A 17,960-nucleotide genomic window follows, 5' to 3' on the forward strand; every position below is an offset into this window, starting at 1 on the left:
ACGACCAAGTCACTTATCCACTCTGGCTTTCAGTTTCTCCCACTGTGAATAATACCTGCCTCACATAGACATTGAAGCTTAATGCATTAAAGTACATTGAAATTCTTGAATGGAAAGTGCAATACCAGTGCAAGTGATTATGCATGATGATTAGACTATGGCACAATCCAAGGAGCAATTTATATGGCACAGGCTGCACGTGAACAGCCCAGGAGTAGGGGTTCTCTGAGCAGAGCAAGGATTGGCGTGACCTAGCAGATCACTGGTCCAGATCACACCAGAGGGGAACGTCACAACCTCCCGCTGTGGCACTAACGTCAGTACAGCCCCATCAAGGACACCAAGTGCAGCAGTGTTTGTGCTGGTGTTTTTATGCTGGTGTCACTTAACCCTGCTCAGAGCAGGTCTACAAGACATGGTGGTAACAGGCCAGTGAAGGCTATTGCCCTCACTACAGCAGTTCTCCCAGGGATCACCAGGGAAGATTCACCAGCACGACTGCAATGCTGGGAGATATTCCCAATAAACTCTTGGGTAGTAGACAAGCCCTTTGACACAACCACCTGTACATTTGGGAGGAACCACTCACTGTATGTTCCTTTTCTATTTTTCATACCCACTGTCAGTTACTTCCCAGAATCATTCTGCACGTTAGTGCGGTGGGGGTGGCCGTGTCTGCATCTGTGAGAGAGATCAAAAACTCTGGGTAGTTCCCTTCCAATTGCTAGAGTGTCATCCACCCCTTTTGTCTGAAATGAGGTGGGCTCTCTCAGATGTTATCTCTGTTCCGCTTTAAAATGTCTGTGTGCAGAGGAAAATATTTTCCCTGCCCCAGTAGCCATTTAAAACGATACCAGTAAATTGGTAACCCACAAACTACAACAATCCCAACATACAGAAAAATATGTATCTGGGGTACAGGCTCCCAGCTGCAGTCTATGGAGCTCTTTGTGCTGGTCTGTAGAGAGCTGGCTGATCACATAATGCTGGTTCCTCCTCATTACCATCCATTGAATTTCAGTAATACAGCTAAGAATGAAATTCTCTCAAGGTATTATTTTTCCACGTAAGCAATTGCTACAGAGATGTGATGTGATTGCAGATGAGAGAGGGAGGAGGTGGTCAATACTATTAGGAATGGGAGAGGGGTTGTAGGCCATGAGACAGTCTCTCTTTTAATATGTGGACCACACAGTGAAAATGTTTGAGAAGGGCCTGATCCAACAGTCTATTTACAACATTAAAATCAAATGGAAGCTGTCATCTAGTTGCCATTTTAAGGAGTGAGGATTCATTAACAGAAAGCTGCAAGGAAATGCATATAGAGTCACTGGGAAGAGAATTTATGTATCAGCTTTATGAGGACACAAAAATGTGAATTCATTAAATTCTCCAAGCAGTCAAGGAACCAGGAATAATTCATTAGAAGTATTTTCCCAGCAACCAATCAGAATGCATGGTTATTTGAGCAAGGACACAACAGCATAAGTAAAGTACCACAACTTCTTGTAAAATGAAAAGTCAATGTGATACTTCAAGCTGGATCAAGTACTTTGGCACAGGAACCAAACTAGTTGTTTCGGGTAAGTATTTTTATTCTTGGTTGTTTTTCCTTTGGTAAATAGAATCAAGGGACAAAAAAATTGGACTGAATAAATTAATATTAAACAAGGAATTTGCACATAATCCATGTATTGCTCTTGACCTGAGTATGGAACTCCCACGTAAACCAATGGGTTCGCTGAGGGCAGTATATGATCCTAATGAGTAAAGTGAATACAAGAGTAAAAGGCTGGAATATTTACTCAATAGCTGTTAAGAATCGGGAAGGAGGGAAATGTAGAGTTTTACATTTAAAATATTGGGCTAAGTTCGTTTCTCGTGCAACTCCATTGAAAGAGTCCAAATGCCAGCAAGTGTAAAATTCACAGCACAGGTTTCAATTTAGCAGGTGTGGGATTCTTAAAAAGTTTGTTATTGTTAGGACTATATCAGTGTACAATGATTAACAGAGGAAAATTGCCTGAGGTGCAACAGTCTTCAGGTTCTCAGTAAGTGGTTTTACTGAAAGTATCTTTTCCCTTTTGTGTATAATATTCTTTATCAGATTAAAGCTACAGAAACAGTCCAATCAATAATATAAGTGCTAGTTTATGTTCAGTACACAACAGTATTTATAATGACATTGTCAAGGAGATGTCATTTTCTAAACTATATGTTAAGAGCATGTTGAAATGTAAAATGAAGTACAGAGATTGTGATTTGACAAAGGGCAGAGAGGGAGAGCCAGAAAAAAAGGCAAATCTCCTGAGTCCCACTCTGGTGCTTTAATCACAAGATCACCCTTCCTATCCAGGCACATTGGAGATCACAGGACTAAATCCTGCTCATCCACTGAAATTAATGAAAGTGTGTGGTAACCAGGAATTCACCCCACTCCATTTGCCCTGCTGTGATATATGTCAAGGAGAAAAACATTTTTGGTAGAAGAAGGCACAGGAATTTAACACTCACACAATTAAGTGGCCGACAGCAAGCCTTGTTTAGATTGTGGGCACTCAATTAAAAATATGAACTTCAGAATTTTAGTATGATAAAATTCATAACTTGATAATTCATTTGTTTTTGTATAGGATTTCAATGATTTGAATATAGAGTAAAGTTCTTTGGCTCGGGCACCAAGTCGGTGATTTCAAGTAAGTTTCTCAAGATGTTTTCCATGCTCGTTATACAGGACAAAATCAAGTTATTCATAAATATACTGGGTGAAATCCTGCTTCCACTAAAGGCAAGGGCAAAACTCTAATTGATTTCACTGGGGTCAGAATATCACCCATAGTAGTCTCTCTAATTCAGAATGAACCAGTTACACTTGCGTAATCAATGAGAATGATGTAAACTGCTTGGAGAACTTGTTTAGTATTGTCACACTGTGAGATGATTATGCAAAAATATTCTGAAGTGGAACCACCCAATGTTAGCAGTAAATGTGAAATGTAGAACTTATGGTTTTTATACAATACCGTATATTTAGCACCCCATCATATGAGTTGTTGAGCTTCTTTAATGATCATTCATTTAAATAGGAGTTGAGGATGGTCAGCACTTGGAGGATCTGGCCATTAGGTAGCATTAAAAGGTACCTTTATATTCGTAATAACTTAATGCAATTGTGTTTTCTTTCCTAAAAAAAGCTCCAGTTCAGGAAGGCACTTAAGCATGTTTCCATTCATATTCAGCAATGTATTTAAGCAGGCACTTAATTAAAGGCCAAACCAAGGCCAAAATGCAGTAAATCTTGTTTATTTTTTACATAAACACAAGGCATACATGATAGAGTAATCCTTTTAATGAAATACGATAATTGATCCATAATATGATTCTCAATTTTTTAAAGATGATTTCCAATTATTAAAATGTTTTATCCATGTTTGGATTTAATGGGATTGAAAGAATTCTGGGTCTTTAATTAAGCTTATTCTTCCCTCTAGATACTGCTAAATCGACCTTGCTGGGTGCCTAGTCCCTGAGACAAACAAATATTTCTGACGAGCAAATGTTTTCTGTTGGGGAATATTTCTGTTTACACCAAATGGCAGAAGTTAGCCAAAATAATTGTCATGAATATACCTAATTTAAGAGCTATATTCTACCCTCAATCTATCTTTATCATTAGGAGCACAATGGTGGAATGGTGGCAATATGCAGGTGAGCATGTGGACCCTAATGTAAAAAGTAATTTGTTCCTTTCCACAATTTATTTGACATGCCCAATCTTAACCATGTTTTATCAGATTTATTTTAGGGGCAGATTTTCAATGGCACGCAGGTGCCCAGGAACAATAGTTAGATGTCTAAGTGTCTTTTACCCATTTGAAAATTGCCTCCACAGTTTTCACATTATTTTACATGCACTCTCCTTATTTACAAAAAGAAAAGGAGTACTTGTGGCACCTTAGAGACTAACAAATTTATCTGATCATAAGCTCTCGTGAGCTACAGCTCACTTCATCGGATGAAGTTGCATCCGATGAAGTGAGCTGTAGCTCACGAAACCATATGATCAAATAAATTTGTTAGTCTCTAAGGTACCACAAAAACTCCTTTTCTTTTTGCGAATACAGACTAATACAGGTGCTACTCTGAAACCTCTCCTAATTTACTATTTTATTGCAAGGCCAGAAAGCAATTTAAATAGTAAATCGGATTTTTTTTTAAAGCTACAACTACTGGTTCGTCAATATAAAGATACTAGATCTGTACAGTATTTTGCAAAGGATTTGCTCACTGTGATACTTCTAGTGGCTATATTTTCAAAGTATTTGGCTCTGGTACCAAGGTCATTGTAACAGGTAAGTTATGTGGTAATTACAGTAATGCAAAGATAAAGAGGCTTATTGTGATCATTAAAAATATTTTTATCATAGGTAAGGTCAACAATTGTACGCTTGATCTTGTGAAGTAGTGAGCACTTAATATGAGCACTTAAAATACCATCAGTTCCTGTAGACTTCAGTGCAAGTTAGGGTTGTTAGCACTTCGTAGGATCTGATCCCAAATACATCAACTTTTCAATCCCAGAGCAAACCTGCAATTTTTACTGATAAATTTAAAGTAGATTTTTTCAAGTTAATTAATATTTCTAAAGATCAGCTGTTAAATGTCATTTTTCAGAGTATGTGCCGCCATAAGGATGCTGGTCCTTGGTCCAATTGCAAAAATGTATCTTAGCTTTGATATTACTCAAATTCTTTAACATGCATAAAATTAAACAACTCTGAAAGAAGCAACATCATGCTTCTCAATTAAAACAAAAGAAGCAATCTCTGAAGTAGTCAGTATCTTCATAGCTGAATTCTTGCAGTTACACCAGTATAAGCAAAATAATTCGGCCCAAGAGATTATGGTCTTGTGTGAAGTACCTTGGCATTACAGGCAAATTGACACTTCCAAGTATTCTTAATAGTGTTTCACAATATATACTTGGGGTCTGAGTCTTCTTTGCCTTTCTCTTGTAAGCCATTTACGCTCATGAAAAGTCAATGGGAAATGCTACCATTCTGATTAAGTTGCATGTTACACCCAGTTTGCATTGGCATAACTGACTGCACAAACACAGGACAAAGGAAAATCAGGTCCTTACTCTCTCAGAATCATGCTCTGCACATTTATATAAATCAACTAGAACGGTCAGTCTATTTTAAAGCTCAATTCACAATCAAGTTTACCTTAGTACCCCCTAGTTATCCTGGTGATGTGGGACAGGGTCATTTAAGTTGAACATATTCTAGCATCTGTGCTCAAAGCACATAGTTCACTAGTCATGGTGTATCAACTTAAATTATATAAAAAAAAAAAAACCTTACAATTATATTGTCTACGATGGAGCCTGGATTTCATCCTAATTTTTTTCTCTCTTGTTAAGCTCGTAGGGGCAGGTGAAAGGTTTGGGAGAAAGAATGTGCACTGAAATCAAGAGAGCCAATATTTGTGAATATTGTGTATGTGATTACCCAATTAAAATAAATACATGGTCATAATTAATTCTAAAAATATCAGTTCAGGATCAGCATGTTGCTTTAAGTGAATATTGTATGGTATTAAGAATGTAGATACAATTTGGTTAGCATTATAGTTTACAATGGACAGTTTTCCTAAATCCTCTTACCTATATAAGATCCTGCACTCTTTGACAGGCAAAACTTCCATAGCTTTACCAGCTGTTTTGACTGTGTAAGGAATGGAGAACCATGTCTGTGATATGTGTAGATTATTTATTACAGCATGAAGAGCTAAGATTGCTCACTTGATTTATCAGTGTATTAAACTTGTAGGATACAATAAAATATTTTAGTAACAAAATATCTTCTCAAAGAGAAATATCAAATATTGTCTAAGTAAGTTCTTGAAAAAAAAAACGCCTAAGATCAGGGAGAAATTCAGACCCTTGCACAATTCTAAGTAATGTTCAAATGAAATTGTGGCCATTTGTGCCCAGGGCTGAATTTGACTCCACAGAACTCAATGGCAATGACTTTGGGGCCAGGATTTTACCCATGTTGTATAACCGTACTTCTTAGCAGGGACAAAATTATTCACAAGTATACTGAAGAAGCAGAAATTGCTTTTAAAGTCATATGTAGTTAGCAGACCTGATTTTGCTCTCACACTAGTTATTCCTCTTTTTAAACTGACTTCCTCCATTTATTCATTCAAAATGGAGCTACTCCAGATTTACACCAGTGTAAGTGAAAACAGGGTCAGGACCTACCAGAATTCTTCAGAATTCTTGCTTCGTGGAATAGATGAGTAAAAAGATTTGGAAACAGAACCAAGCTTGGCGCTGTCAACAAGCATGGCATAGGAATAATGGTGCTTCTCTTATTGTATCCATTGAAGTGCATCTAGTCATCACTGAAGACGTTAACATTAAAATGATATAACTGGATTCTTCTGAACGTAATATTCTAGAAAAAACCTGGTACTAATGGCAGGCTCAGTGCAGAAGCCAAAGACTGAATTGAATGTGGAGACTAAACTGCCCCCTCTCATCTCTAGAGGTTGTCCTTCCAGGACAAAACTGACATGGCTCGGTGGGATGGTGTGAAGAAGTTTCCCCTGTCCCTGCCTGTGTTGTATCTATTCCATGAAGAAGGGATTCAGTCTACAATGCTATCTGACAACTTTCACAAGTACTTAGTCATTTTATTTAAAATAAGAAAAAAAAATTCACCAAAACTTTACGTTAAGTTTTGTGAAAGAAATAAATGCAAAAATATTATTGATGGATTATTATTGATCCATTATATGATGGAATTTACTTGGGATTTGGCAAAACAGAGTGCATTAAGAACAGAGTGATCAGTGCAGATTAGTTATAAAGTACAAAGGAGCTACTATTACTGATATTTTTTTGATAAGATTCTCAAGTAGTCTAAGGTTTTTTAAAGTGGTTTGCTGCCTTTTGAAACAATTCTAGGAATTGATTTTTGACATTACCGACTGAATATAACAAACTCTTTATAGAAAAATATATAAAAGTATCTGATCCAAACCCCACTGGCCCTAAAAGACCAAATCCAAACTTATGGCAGAAAGTGATGTGCAGTTGTGAGCAAAGAATATTCAGAGGACAGGTGTCCACCTGAAAAAAACTTTATCACGATAGGCACTGTTGCTGCCACTTTTAGCAGAAATACCAAGAATTTAAGGGATATTAAGAATAATTTACCATCTCATCCTTTAAAGGTGACCTTTGCAAACAGATTTCAAATGCATTGTTAGGACCAGGTGAGAAATCCAGCATGAAATAAAAGATTCTCCAGTAATAGTCAAAAATCACCCATCACAATTTACAACAACATTATTAAGAACGGGACAGCACACTGTAGAATGCTGAAGTATTTTCAATATAGGTAGTTTCCAGTGCTGTCAATATGGCACCTTTCACAAGCACTAAATTCACTTTAGTTTGGGGGTGTCAGAGGAATACAGGATCAAGCATTTGCCATTTTGTAAGGAAAAGCCATTTAAATCACAAGTCTCGTATATTAAAGTGATTCTATCAACTTCTGTTCACAATTACACATCAAATTATATGAAGCTATATTGGGCCATATGGAAGCTCTGTGGGCCAGATCCTCAGTGGAGCGCCTTTGATTTCCAGCAGCTGAAGATCTGGCCCACGAGTTTTTGCAAAGCACATGAACACAGTGACAACAGTTATATCAAAGTCTTCGGATCTGGCACAAAGCTCATTGTTTCAAGTAAGTTCTATGGTAGCATAGAGAAAATGTTACTTGTGATAATATAAAATTAGAGACTGCAGAGCACAATTTATTCAAAAAGGATAACAGACAATGGAAACGTGATATGCAATCTACAGTAGAAGAATGAATGTCTTTACTATCTAAATGTGAGGTTAATGTACAGAATTCAGAGTAAAACAGATGAATGATCACATTGACAATTATTGATATAGAGGGTTTTTTTACTAATCCTGAGACAAAGCTGGGCTGTTCTCTTGTGTAGGGGTCAATACCCCAGACCAGGAGAACATCCATAGTTCCATCCTCTGTGGGGGGGCAAGCCAAAGAGACTATACTAGGGTACCCCTGTGCACCAAAGAACTGTGGGGATCAGGGATAGGTGAGTGGTGAGGGCATGGAATGGCTAGTGGGTCTGTGACTAGTGAGATCAACTGGCCAAAATGCCTGCTCAGTGGGTGGGCAACTGCATGGACATTACTTAAGCTCCTGGGCTATGATGCTCTCGATAGGATGGGGGAAAGATTTAATCTTCCTGTCCAACATGTAGCTTTCTTAGAGAAACCCCCTTTCCTCTGCTTAGTGTGGTGACCAGGATTTAGCCTCCCATATCACAAGTATGTATTAGTCAGGAGATGTAAGATGTTAGGAGTGAAATCCCAGCACTGTTGATGTCAATGGGAGTTTTGCAATTGACTAGGATTGAGCCCGGATTTCATCCTAATTTTTTTCCTCTCTTGTTCAGGGCGTAGGGGAAGGTGAAAGGTTAGGGAGAAAGGATGAGCACTGGAATCAAGAGAGCCAATATTTGTGAATACTGTATATGTGATTACTGACATGAGCATTTTAGATTAGTATTGTAATTTTCTATTGCACAAAATCAATTCAAATTCATACTAAAACATAAATGCCATCCCAAAAGAGTGCAGGGGTGCAGGAATAAAAAGGGTCTGATCCAGCATCAAAATTCCCTATATTTTAATAAGTATAGAATTGAGCCTGTAACATGCATTGTGAGCCCAGTCCTGAGAGGTTCTGATCTGCTACTGACTTTGATGGGAGTTGAGGCAACTCAGTACCTCAGGATCAGAGTCCCTGTCAGTTCTGGACTAATTTAGGCACACTGCATGGTACAGCGGGTTTCTTCCCCAACATATTGAAATACTGTTGTCATAAGACACGGAATTTTCCAAATTTTGCAACAATTAAATCAGTGATTGTTCTCAACAACAAACACAAGCAATATGAAGGAAGATATTCTATAGTCTGAATCAAATTCTCCTCTTATTATATCAGTACAACTCTACCGCTGCTCTGTCGAGAATTTGGCCCAACATATTTTGTAGCCTGTCTATATCAGCGAGACTCTACGCAACATGTGCTATAGAAAGTCGAACTAGGATTTGGCCCTTGTTGCATAATGTTCCATAGGGCCAGCTACATTTAGGTTGCTAAAATATGCATCTCAAAGTATCTCTCTTCTTTGTCATTGAGACTTCAATAGGAATATAACCAATCCCCAAGCCTACTGGCCTTTTACGATTCCTTTTAATTATACTGTCTTTTTTGGTCTACTTCAGTATTTATGATTTCAGGCGCTTGCACAAATTCGGGGATCAAATAATATTTTTATCCTTTCTAGTTCAGACTTTTAATAAAAATATTTTGGTTCTGTTTTATCCATTTATAGCAGGCAGCAATTTTATAAATTTTATGAAGTGATTTTTTTGCAATTTTTTTTGATCAGCTCTATTCCAAGAGTGACAAATTTAATACTGTGGCAGAATTATTTAAAAATAATTCAGGAGATACATCAGAAGTTCACTTATTGGCACTTTGCTCATCAGTTTCGGGATTTGGACACGAGCAGCAACATTCTCTCTATTCCTCAGATTTGATCACTGAGTTCTGTTGAGAGTTCCATTGTTAATAATTCTTCAGAGTCAAGATTTTCAGAAGTGGTTGACTAAAGTTAGGCTCCTAAATATTTATTGGGGCATTTAAGTGGCGTGATTTTCAGAGGTGTTGAGCCTTAAGCATAACGCTCCAATACATTGGCCAAATACATGAACAAAGACATTTCAGGATGCATCATCCTTGCTAATTTTAGAATTGATATTTGTCATTGAGGGATACATGTTAAGATATTTACTGTAATTTCCCAAAACAGCATTCAGCAACATTTCCCCCGAAGTTGTATCGGCCGGGTCTACAATAGAATACATCTTGTATGTTTTTATATCATTTTAAGGTGAATAATTGATAAAAAAAATTCAAAATGGTTCCATTTCTTAGTGTGGAAAAGGCTTAAAGATTACTTTTCTAACTCTCATTTTAAAGGTGCTTACCCAGGTTCTTAAATAGTATACACAGTTAGTTCAGGGCAAATTAATCTCCTGATAGTATATTCTAGTGATTTTTAAAAAGAGGCCTTATTAAAAGTTTGTGGAATCTTTAATATCCTCCGCTTCAGATACATCTACACTGTAATAAAAATCCCGTAACACCAAGTCTCTGAGCCTGGGTCAATTGACTTGGGCTCGTGGTGCTCAGGCTTTGGTGCTAAAAACTGCGGTGCAGACATTCAGGCTCTGACTGGAGCCTGGGCTCTTAGGCCACCTCCGTTGCTGGGTTTCAGAGCTTGCGCTCCAGCTCAAGCCTAAACATCTACACTGCAATTTTTAGCAGCACAACCCCAGCCCTGCAAGTCAAAATCAGGAGACCTGGGCCAGTTGTGGTCGTGCCGCAGGTCTTTTATTGCAGTGTAGCTGTATGCTTCCTCTCATTATCACGGTGTCTTTTATACACAAATTTTGGGTAAATAAAGGGGAGATTTTCAAAGTCACAAATATTTTGAAATGAACCAGAACATAAAGATCTACTCAGCATTCATTCAACAAGTGTTTAATATATTTTGTGTTTGGAAGCTAAGTTAGTAGGCACTCTCACAGATTCTAGTGTTCCACAAAAACCTGCATTCAATTCAAGCATGTAAACTTCTGCAATTCTAACTCCCTAAAGCTCTAACTCAGAAGTGGACAATTTACTCCTATCTTCAGAATTTAATAGGCAGTAACAATATATTATAGAAATAAAGTAGTTAAAATACATTTGGCAACGAGATATAGTTCTCATGCTGAACTCAGAGTTAAGATTGTGCCCTTGAGTGCAATTTGGAGGAATTGGATGCAAGAAATGAAATTGCTTCTCTTCCGCTTTCAAATCTGTGAATTCTTTCTTTATTGTTTCAAAAGCAAAGTATGCAAAGTATAATGCAATTCTGAATTTACTTAATTCCTAACAAATTCATTTCTCTCTCCAAAATGAATCCAGACATACAAGCAAAATTCAATTCCAGGAAGATACAGGTCCTGCCTCCTTCTTCTGAACAAGATGGGAAAGTATCATACATGTGCCTCATTCAGAATTTTTACCCAAATGTTATTAAGGTGACTTGGGAAGACGACAAGAAGAATGCAGAAGAAAATGCAGTGCATGAGGAAATTTGGGACCCTGATGCCAATCAACAATCATACTCAATAAGCAGCTGGCTGACCGTAGATAAAAATAGCAACAAGAATTATCGTTGCAAATATCAACATGAAAGCAAAGAAGGTTCTCGCCCAATTGAATCTCCAGGTATATACTATATTATTAAAACTAGTTCTAGACATATTTAGAGAGTTCACTGTTTCTTTACAATAAAAGAATAAAATCTATTACTGTTCCTAAAAGCATTTGCGCTCTCCATAAGCTGAAGCTTCTCCATCAAAAGCTCAGTTTTGGCTCCTCTCCCCCAGTTTAAAATCTTTCTATAATGAATGAAAATGTTGGCTGAGATCCTCAGCTAGTGCAAAACAGCAAAACTCCACTGAAGTCAGTGGAGCTCTGCAGATTTACACCAGCCACGGACCTGGCCTACAGTGTTTGGTTTTGAACAAGTGATACATATTGCAACAAAAGTAATAACACACACAGCACCTAGCTTATTAAAACAGACCAGAAGAATTACACAAAACAAAATCAAAAACATAATCCCTTTTCTCTTGAATTAAGAGAAGTAATTTCTGTTTGGTTCTTATCTGAGATACAATAAATTAATTGCAGCAGATAAAAATGTCTCTGTTTCAAACGTAATGGAAAAGAGGGGTTTATTGACCATCCCCCTCTTGCACATCAAAAATACCTAAGAGATGGGCCTTAGACTGTATCCTCATCAGGATTATTTTCTTCTGTCTCTTGTACAGCTAATAGGCAACATTACCACTACCCAGAATGCCAACAATCTCAGGCTGCCTCAAGCTCGAGACAAAATCAGGCGGACAGGTTTTTATCCCCCTAGTATACATACACATTGCAAAGGGGCAAACTCAACTGAGTAATTTGGCGGGACAAAATGCATCTGGCTCGACATAAACAAAAACTTGCATACACAGAAAAGCCAATGTGTAGACCCTACAATCAGATCTGCTAGTCCAGACTCTGGCTCCCATGCAAATGCCAAAGATTTCAAGCGGGCTCCTAACAGGCACAGGGCTCTGCACTGCCTGAGCATATGCATTTTTCCCTGTTTTAGCTCTAGTTGGCTTTGCAAATCAGTTATGTGCTACTGAGCATTTATTCTGTGGATACAATCTCGGTGCTCATTTTTTAAAATATAAACTTTCCATATTTGAGTCACTGTAGTTATAATACTTTCACCATCTTTCTCTTTGAACTTCTATCAAGAAAAGTATGCCTTCATTTTCAACAAGAATCCCATTTGACAATTAAAGTCCTCTTTACATGTTATGCTTTTATCCTTTCAGACACCCCCGTAGTGTCTCAAACCACAGAAGGTTGTATCAACAAACCTGAAAACGGCACCACGCTTTCCACAGGTAATTCTGTCCCAATTCTCATTTTCTATACAATACAGTTAAGAATTAAGCACCATTTGACATGGTTAAGACAAAAATGAAAATATTCTCTCTTTTTTAAATGTCCAAACATAATTACTCTAGATGTGGAACACTGCTGTAAGCATAGGCCCCGACTCTGCGGGTGCTCCGGGGCTGGAGCACCCATGGACAAAAAATAGTGGGTGCTGAGTGCCCACCAGCCACCTGCCGATCAGCTGTTTGGTGGGCCCAGCCAATCAGCTGCTTGGCAGCAGGTGGGAGGCATTGGAGGGAGGGGCCGGAGAAGGGGGGAGGTAGAGTTTGGGTGAGGGCAGGGTGCGCTCAGGGGAGGGGGCAGATCATGGGGGGGAAGAGGTAGGGTAGATGCTGGGCCATGGGGATGGGGGAAGAGCAGGGAGGAGAAGAGGCGGAGCAAGGGTAGGACCTTAGGGGAAGCAGTGAAGTGGGGTGGAGCACCCACCGGGAAAGGAGAAAGTCGGCACCTGTCGCTGTAAGTTAACATCTGCTGTGGGTTACCAAAAGGGTCCAAAACCTAATCCCCACAGCAGCTCAGGTTACATGCTGTAGCAGTCCTGCTGAAATATATGTTTTGGTGGGATTTGTTATTCTTTGTTAACATGCCTCATGGGTCATTGTTCTTTAAACTACATGTGCCACTGGTCCTTAATCTAATATTTAACATGTTAAATTACAAAAAGTATTCAAAGCCAAACTTTTCAAATGGGGCGTAAAGGTGCTGAAAGCTTGAAGACCCAACTGATTTCAGTGTAATTTCGGTACTTCTGAAAATCAGACCACTTGATTGATCAGCTGCTTAGATGCAGACTCAGAACAAACGGAGGCACCCAGGTCTGAAAATTTTGGCATAAAATCGTGGCAACAGCCTATTTATAAGAAGCACTAGCATTCTGCTTACTCCTTAGCAGACACCAACGATGCCAGCACTGAGAGTGCCTCTTTGTTTCTCTCAGCTCTACCATACCATGGGAAGGTCTGATCAGAACGTAGACCTCTTTAGAGGACACAATCAGATATTGATTTATGCATAGTCTGATTAGGTGGTATAATTACGGCAATCAAATACCATGTATACCTTACGCTATCACACATGGTTTTATAGTTATTTTTCTTTGTGGCTATAGAATATGCAACATTAACCACTTCTTGTTGTTGTATTTTGTTGTAGATATTACAGACAGTTTCATGCACAGGACGGCGTATTTAATATACATTGTCCTACTCCTGAAAAGCACTATGTACTACGTCATCGTACTCTTCTTCATATACAGAATGCAAAGTCCAATCAAGCACCGGGGAAAGAAACCTTAAACTTCTCCTTACAACTTCCAACGTCAGCATTTGTGTCTGAAATTTACTTTCCTTTGCCATAAGCCTGTCATAAGAAACACCTTGCTCCAAATATTAAGACATGCATTTCAATTTGATTTGGTTGGCTATTTCTCTAATTAGCACAGATGGCTTCATAGAATCATAGAATCATAGAATATCAGGGTTGGAAGGGACCCCAGAAGGTCATCTAGTCCAACCCCCTGCTCGAAGCAGGACCAATTCCCAGTTAAATCATCCCAGCCAGGGCTTTGTCAAGCCTGACCTTAAAAACCTCTAAGGAAAGAGATTCTACCACCTCCCTAGGTAACGCATTCCAGTGTTTCACCACCCTCTTAGTGAAAAAGTTTTTCCTAATATCCAATCTAAACCTCCCCCACTGCAACTTGAGACCATTACTCCTCGTTCTGTCATCTGCTACCATTGAGAACAGTCTAGAGCCATCCTCTTTGGAACCCCCTTTCAGGTAGTTGAAAGCAGCTATCAAATACCCCCTCATTCTTCTCTTCTGCAGGCTAAACAATCCCAGCTCCCTCAGCCTCTCCTCATAAGTCATGTGTTCCAGACCCCTAATCATTTTTGTTGCCCTTCGCTGGACTCTTTCCAATTTATCCACATCCTTCTTGTAGTGTGGGGCCCAAAACTGGACACAGTACTCCAGATGAAGCCTCACCAATGTCGAATAGAGGGGGACGATCACGTCCCTCGATCTGCTCGCTATGCCCCTACTTATACATCCCAAAATGCCATTGGCCTTCTTGGCAACAAGGGCACACTGCTGACTCATATCCAGCTTCTCGTCCACTGTCACCCCTAGGTCCTTTTCCGCAGAACTGCTGCCTAGCCATTCGGTCCCTAGTCTGTAGCGGTGCATTGGATTCTTCCGTCCTAAGTGCAGGACCCTGCACTTATCCTTATTGAACCTCATCAGATTTATTTTGGCCCAATCCTCCAATTTGTCTAGGTCCTTCTGTATCCTATCCCTCCCCTCCAGCGTATCTACCACTCCTCCCAGTTTAGTATCATCCGCAAATTTGCTGAGAGTGAAATCCACACCATCCTCCAGATCATTTATGAAGATATTGAACAAAACCAGCCCCAGGACTGACCCTTCGGGCACTCCACTTGATACCGGCTGCCAACTAGACATGGAGCCATTGATCACTACCCGTTGAGCCCGACAATCTAGCCAGCTTTCTACCCACCTTATAGTGCATTCCTCCAGCCCATACTTCCTTAACTTGCTGACAAGAATACTGTGGGAGACTGTGTCAAAAGCTTTGCTAAAGTCAAGAAACAATACATCCACTGCTTTCCCTTCATCCACAGAACCAGTAATCTCATCATAAAAGGCGATTAGATTAGTCAGGCATGACCTTCCCTTGGTGAATCTGCTTGAGAGCGAAGAGTTTTATATGTGACCATATTTCCTATTTTATTATTTTAATTTTGTAACTGTGGAACTTCAAGGGCTGAGGCTACACTCCTTGATTTCAATAGGAATTTTGCATCACAAAGTAGTGCAGAACCAGTCTCTTAGGCCCTTATCCTGCAAAGAACTTTTTGGTTGTGGAAAGGCCAACTGCATTCAGTAAAGTCAATGGGAAAACTCGTCCCATAAATATTTGCACGTGTGGAGTATTAATCTAGAACTTAAATTTATTTGTTATTTCTTTCTACTAAGTACACTTATTTGCTTTATAAAACAAAAACAGGCTTCTGAAATATGACTAATATTTTTAACTGAAACATTAATCGATTTTAAATAAAATTCAGCATTGCAGAATTCTGTCCAGTATTTATTTCTTTCAAGGAAATCAATTCTAGGAACTGCAAGGGAGGATTCCATAGTGGTCAGAGACCCATTTCTTTCATCCCCTGCACCCAACCATGTAACATATTTATCTAGCTTTTACCACGGTAGTATCTGAATGCCTCACAATCTCTAATGCATTTATCCACACAACACTGCTGTGAGATAAGGAAGCAATATTATGCCGATATTACAGATGGAGAACTGAAATCTGTAGAGACTAAGTGACTTGCCCAAAGCCACATGGAAAGCCTGTGGCAGAAGACAGAATTAAACCCGTGTCTCCCAGGTCCCAGGCTAGCACTAAGCACTAGACCATGCCTCCTCCCTTCAGCCCCAAACCTGTCTCTGTCCCCCTCTCATATCCAGGTCTCTCATATCCACCCCTCCCCTTCAGCTCCTATCCTCCCCCACATCCATGCCTATACACACCAATATGCCTCCCTCTGCCGCTCCCTCTAGTCTGATCCACCACCCGTTAACTCCAGTCCAATTCCTCCTCTGCTGGCCCTAGTGTCCCCTCCTCACCGCACTGTTTCCTGTACCCCACTGCTTCCCCCCACTTCTGCCAACCATTCCCCCCTCCCACTCTCCTTCTTCTCACACTCTGGCTCCTGCACCTGTCTCTCCCTGTGTTACCCCCCCAAACCCCCCCCCACACACACACACACTCCTGACCCCTCTGCATTCTCAGTCAGGCTGCTTCCTCCTCCTGATGCCCTGGGTGCTAGCGGCAGGGGTGGGGAGGCACTGATCACACAGAAGAGAGCGGGTCCTTGCTCTCACATCTGGTGCTAAAGTGGCCTGCAGCAGCAACAGTGTTGTCAGCCTCAAAACTTGAGGTTTTGGCAAACACGTGTGAAAAGTAGCCCCCAAAATCACTGAGGCTGGTGACACTGCTCCTTCCACACTCCCCCTCCCCAAGCAGTAACACTCTTCCCTTCCTCCCCACAGCACTCCAGTACATAAGTCCCAACCTTTCCAGTGGCTAAACTGGGCGGTGGAGATGGAGGGGCCGATGAGCCAAACCTAAGTAGTGCCATGACCCCATGCGCTAGGTCACGATGCCACTTGGTGGGGGGCCTGTGGCAAACAGGGGACTGTGGGGGTCAAAGGGCAGTCACGCAAACGCCAAGATTTGGGGAGTTCTGGGAATATCGTCGCATCCCCGCCCCCGCAGTAACCCTCAAGGGATGTACACACACAGGCTGCTGTTCTCCCTGGCTCCTCCCTGTACCTGTGGCTGCAGCATCCCCTTCTCACACTGCTCGCTCCACTGCCTGCCTGGCTCTCTGTTGCCTGGTCACCCCACCTTCCACCTCCTCCTCGTCTGCACACGTATTGAAAGCAAACAAACATGGTGGCTCAGGACACAGCTGTGTCACGCTTGTCACCACTGTCATGGACGCGAGAACTTTTGCTGTTATATGACCCTGCCCTGGTGCCACGCATAAATTTGCCAGGATAAAATCGTGCCTGGAATCATGGCAGTGGCTATGGGCAGGCGGCCGTTCCCCTGGCTCTGCCCGCTGAGACTCCACGCCACCCACCATTGCCTGTGCAAAACGGACCTCACAATGAGGCCTCAACTCACGGCTCCTGTGCCGGCTCAGGCCCGGCTGCTTTCCGTGAGCCAGCTGCAAACACCAGGCCTGGCCCCGCCCTGGACTCTACCTGCTCCCATTCCCCCCATACCACAGAGAGGGGCACCGTTGGGACTGGAGGCTGCAGCTACTCAGCCTCTCCCCTCGCTCGCTGGTGCTGTGCTGCATGGGGGGAGGGGCACAAAGCAGCAGAGGAAATGCCACATGGGCAGACTGACCACACGTCTGAACTGGGAGGGCGCTAGCTAGAGCGTGCTTATTGCAGATGGAGTCTTCAGGGACTGGAGCTGCCCAACTTCAAAGTGTCTCCTGACATGTGCAAACTGAGATTTTTTCAAAGGCTGATAACTTTGGCCAAACCTGGGCATTTTTCCCACCGGCATTGTAAACAACACAGGTGTAAGAATTATTTTGATGTGGGCAAAAAATGGATTTTCCTGAAATCTACTTCTACAAATGGCTGCACCATTTTGCCAAAACTAATTTTTTTAACATCAGCCTAAAGCAGAAAGCTGGCATGGAAAGTTTC

The 17,960-nt window shown here is 40.8% G+C and overlaps 1 protein-coding gene and 1 long non-coding RNA gene across 2 annotated transcripts in view; both read left to right on the forward strand.

Annotated features, from left to right (window-relative positions):
• The window catches only part of LOC140906149 (uncharacterized), an 83,755-nt gene extending 69,759 nt beyond the window's left edge, over positions 1–13,996 (forward strand). The window contains exons 10-12 of the mRNA XM_073329653.1: positions 11,216–11,405; positions 12,575–12,646; positions 13,854–13,996. Of these exons, the coding sequence (XP_073185754.1) occupies positions 11,216–11,405; positions 12,575–12,646; positions 13,854–13,996 (405 nt within the window). The remainder of the gene's footprint in view (positions 1–11,215; positions 11,406–12,574; positions 12,647–13,853) is intronic.
• Positions 1,124–11,157, forward strand: LOC140907292 (uncharacterized). Its single transcript, XR_012157445.1, has 4 exons — positions 1,124–1,583; positions 2,634–2,696; positions 3,492–3,708; positions 11,100–11,157. It is a non-coding gene; the product is annotated as an uncharacterized lncRNA (long non-coding RNA).
• Positions 13,997–17,960: the final 3,964 nt, after the last annotated feature.

The sequence above is a fragment of the Lepidochelys kempii genome, chromosome 2 (genome assembly GCF_965140265.1).
Source record: "Lepidochelys kempii isolate rLepKem1 chromosome 2, rLepKem1.hap2, whole genome shotgun sequence".
Taxonomy (NCBI): Eukaryota; Metazoa; Chordata; order Testudines; family Cheloniidae; genus Lepidochelys; species Lepidochelys kempii.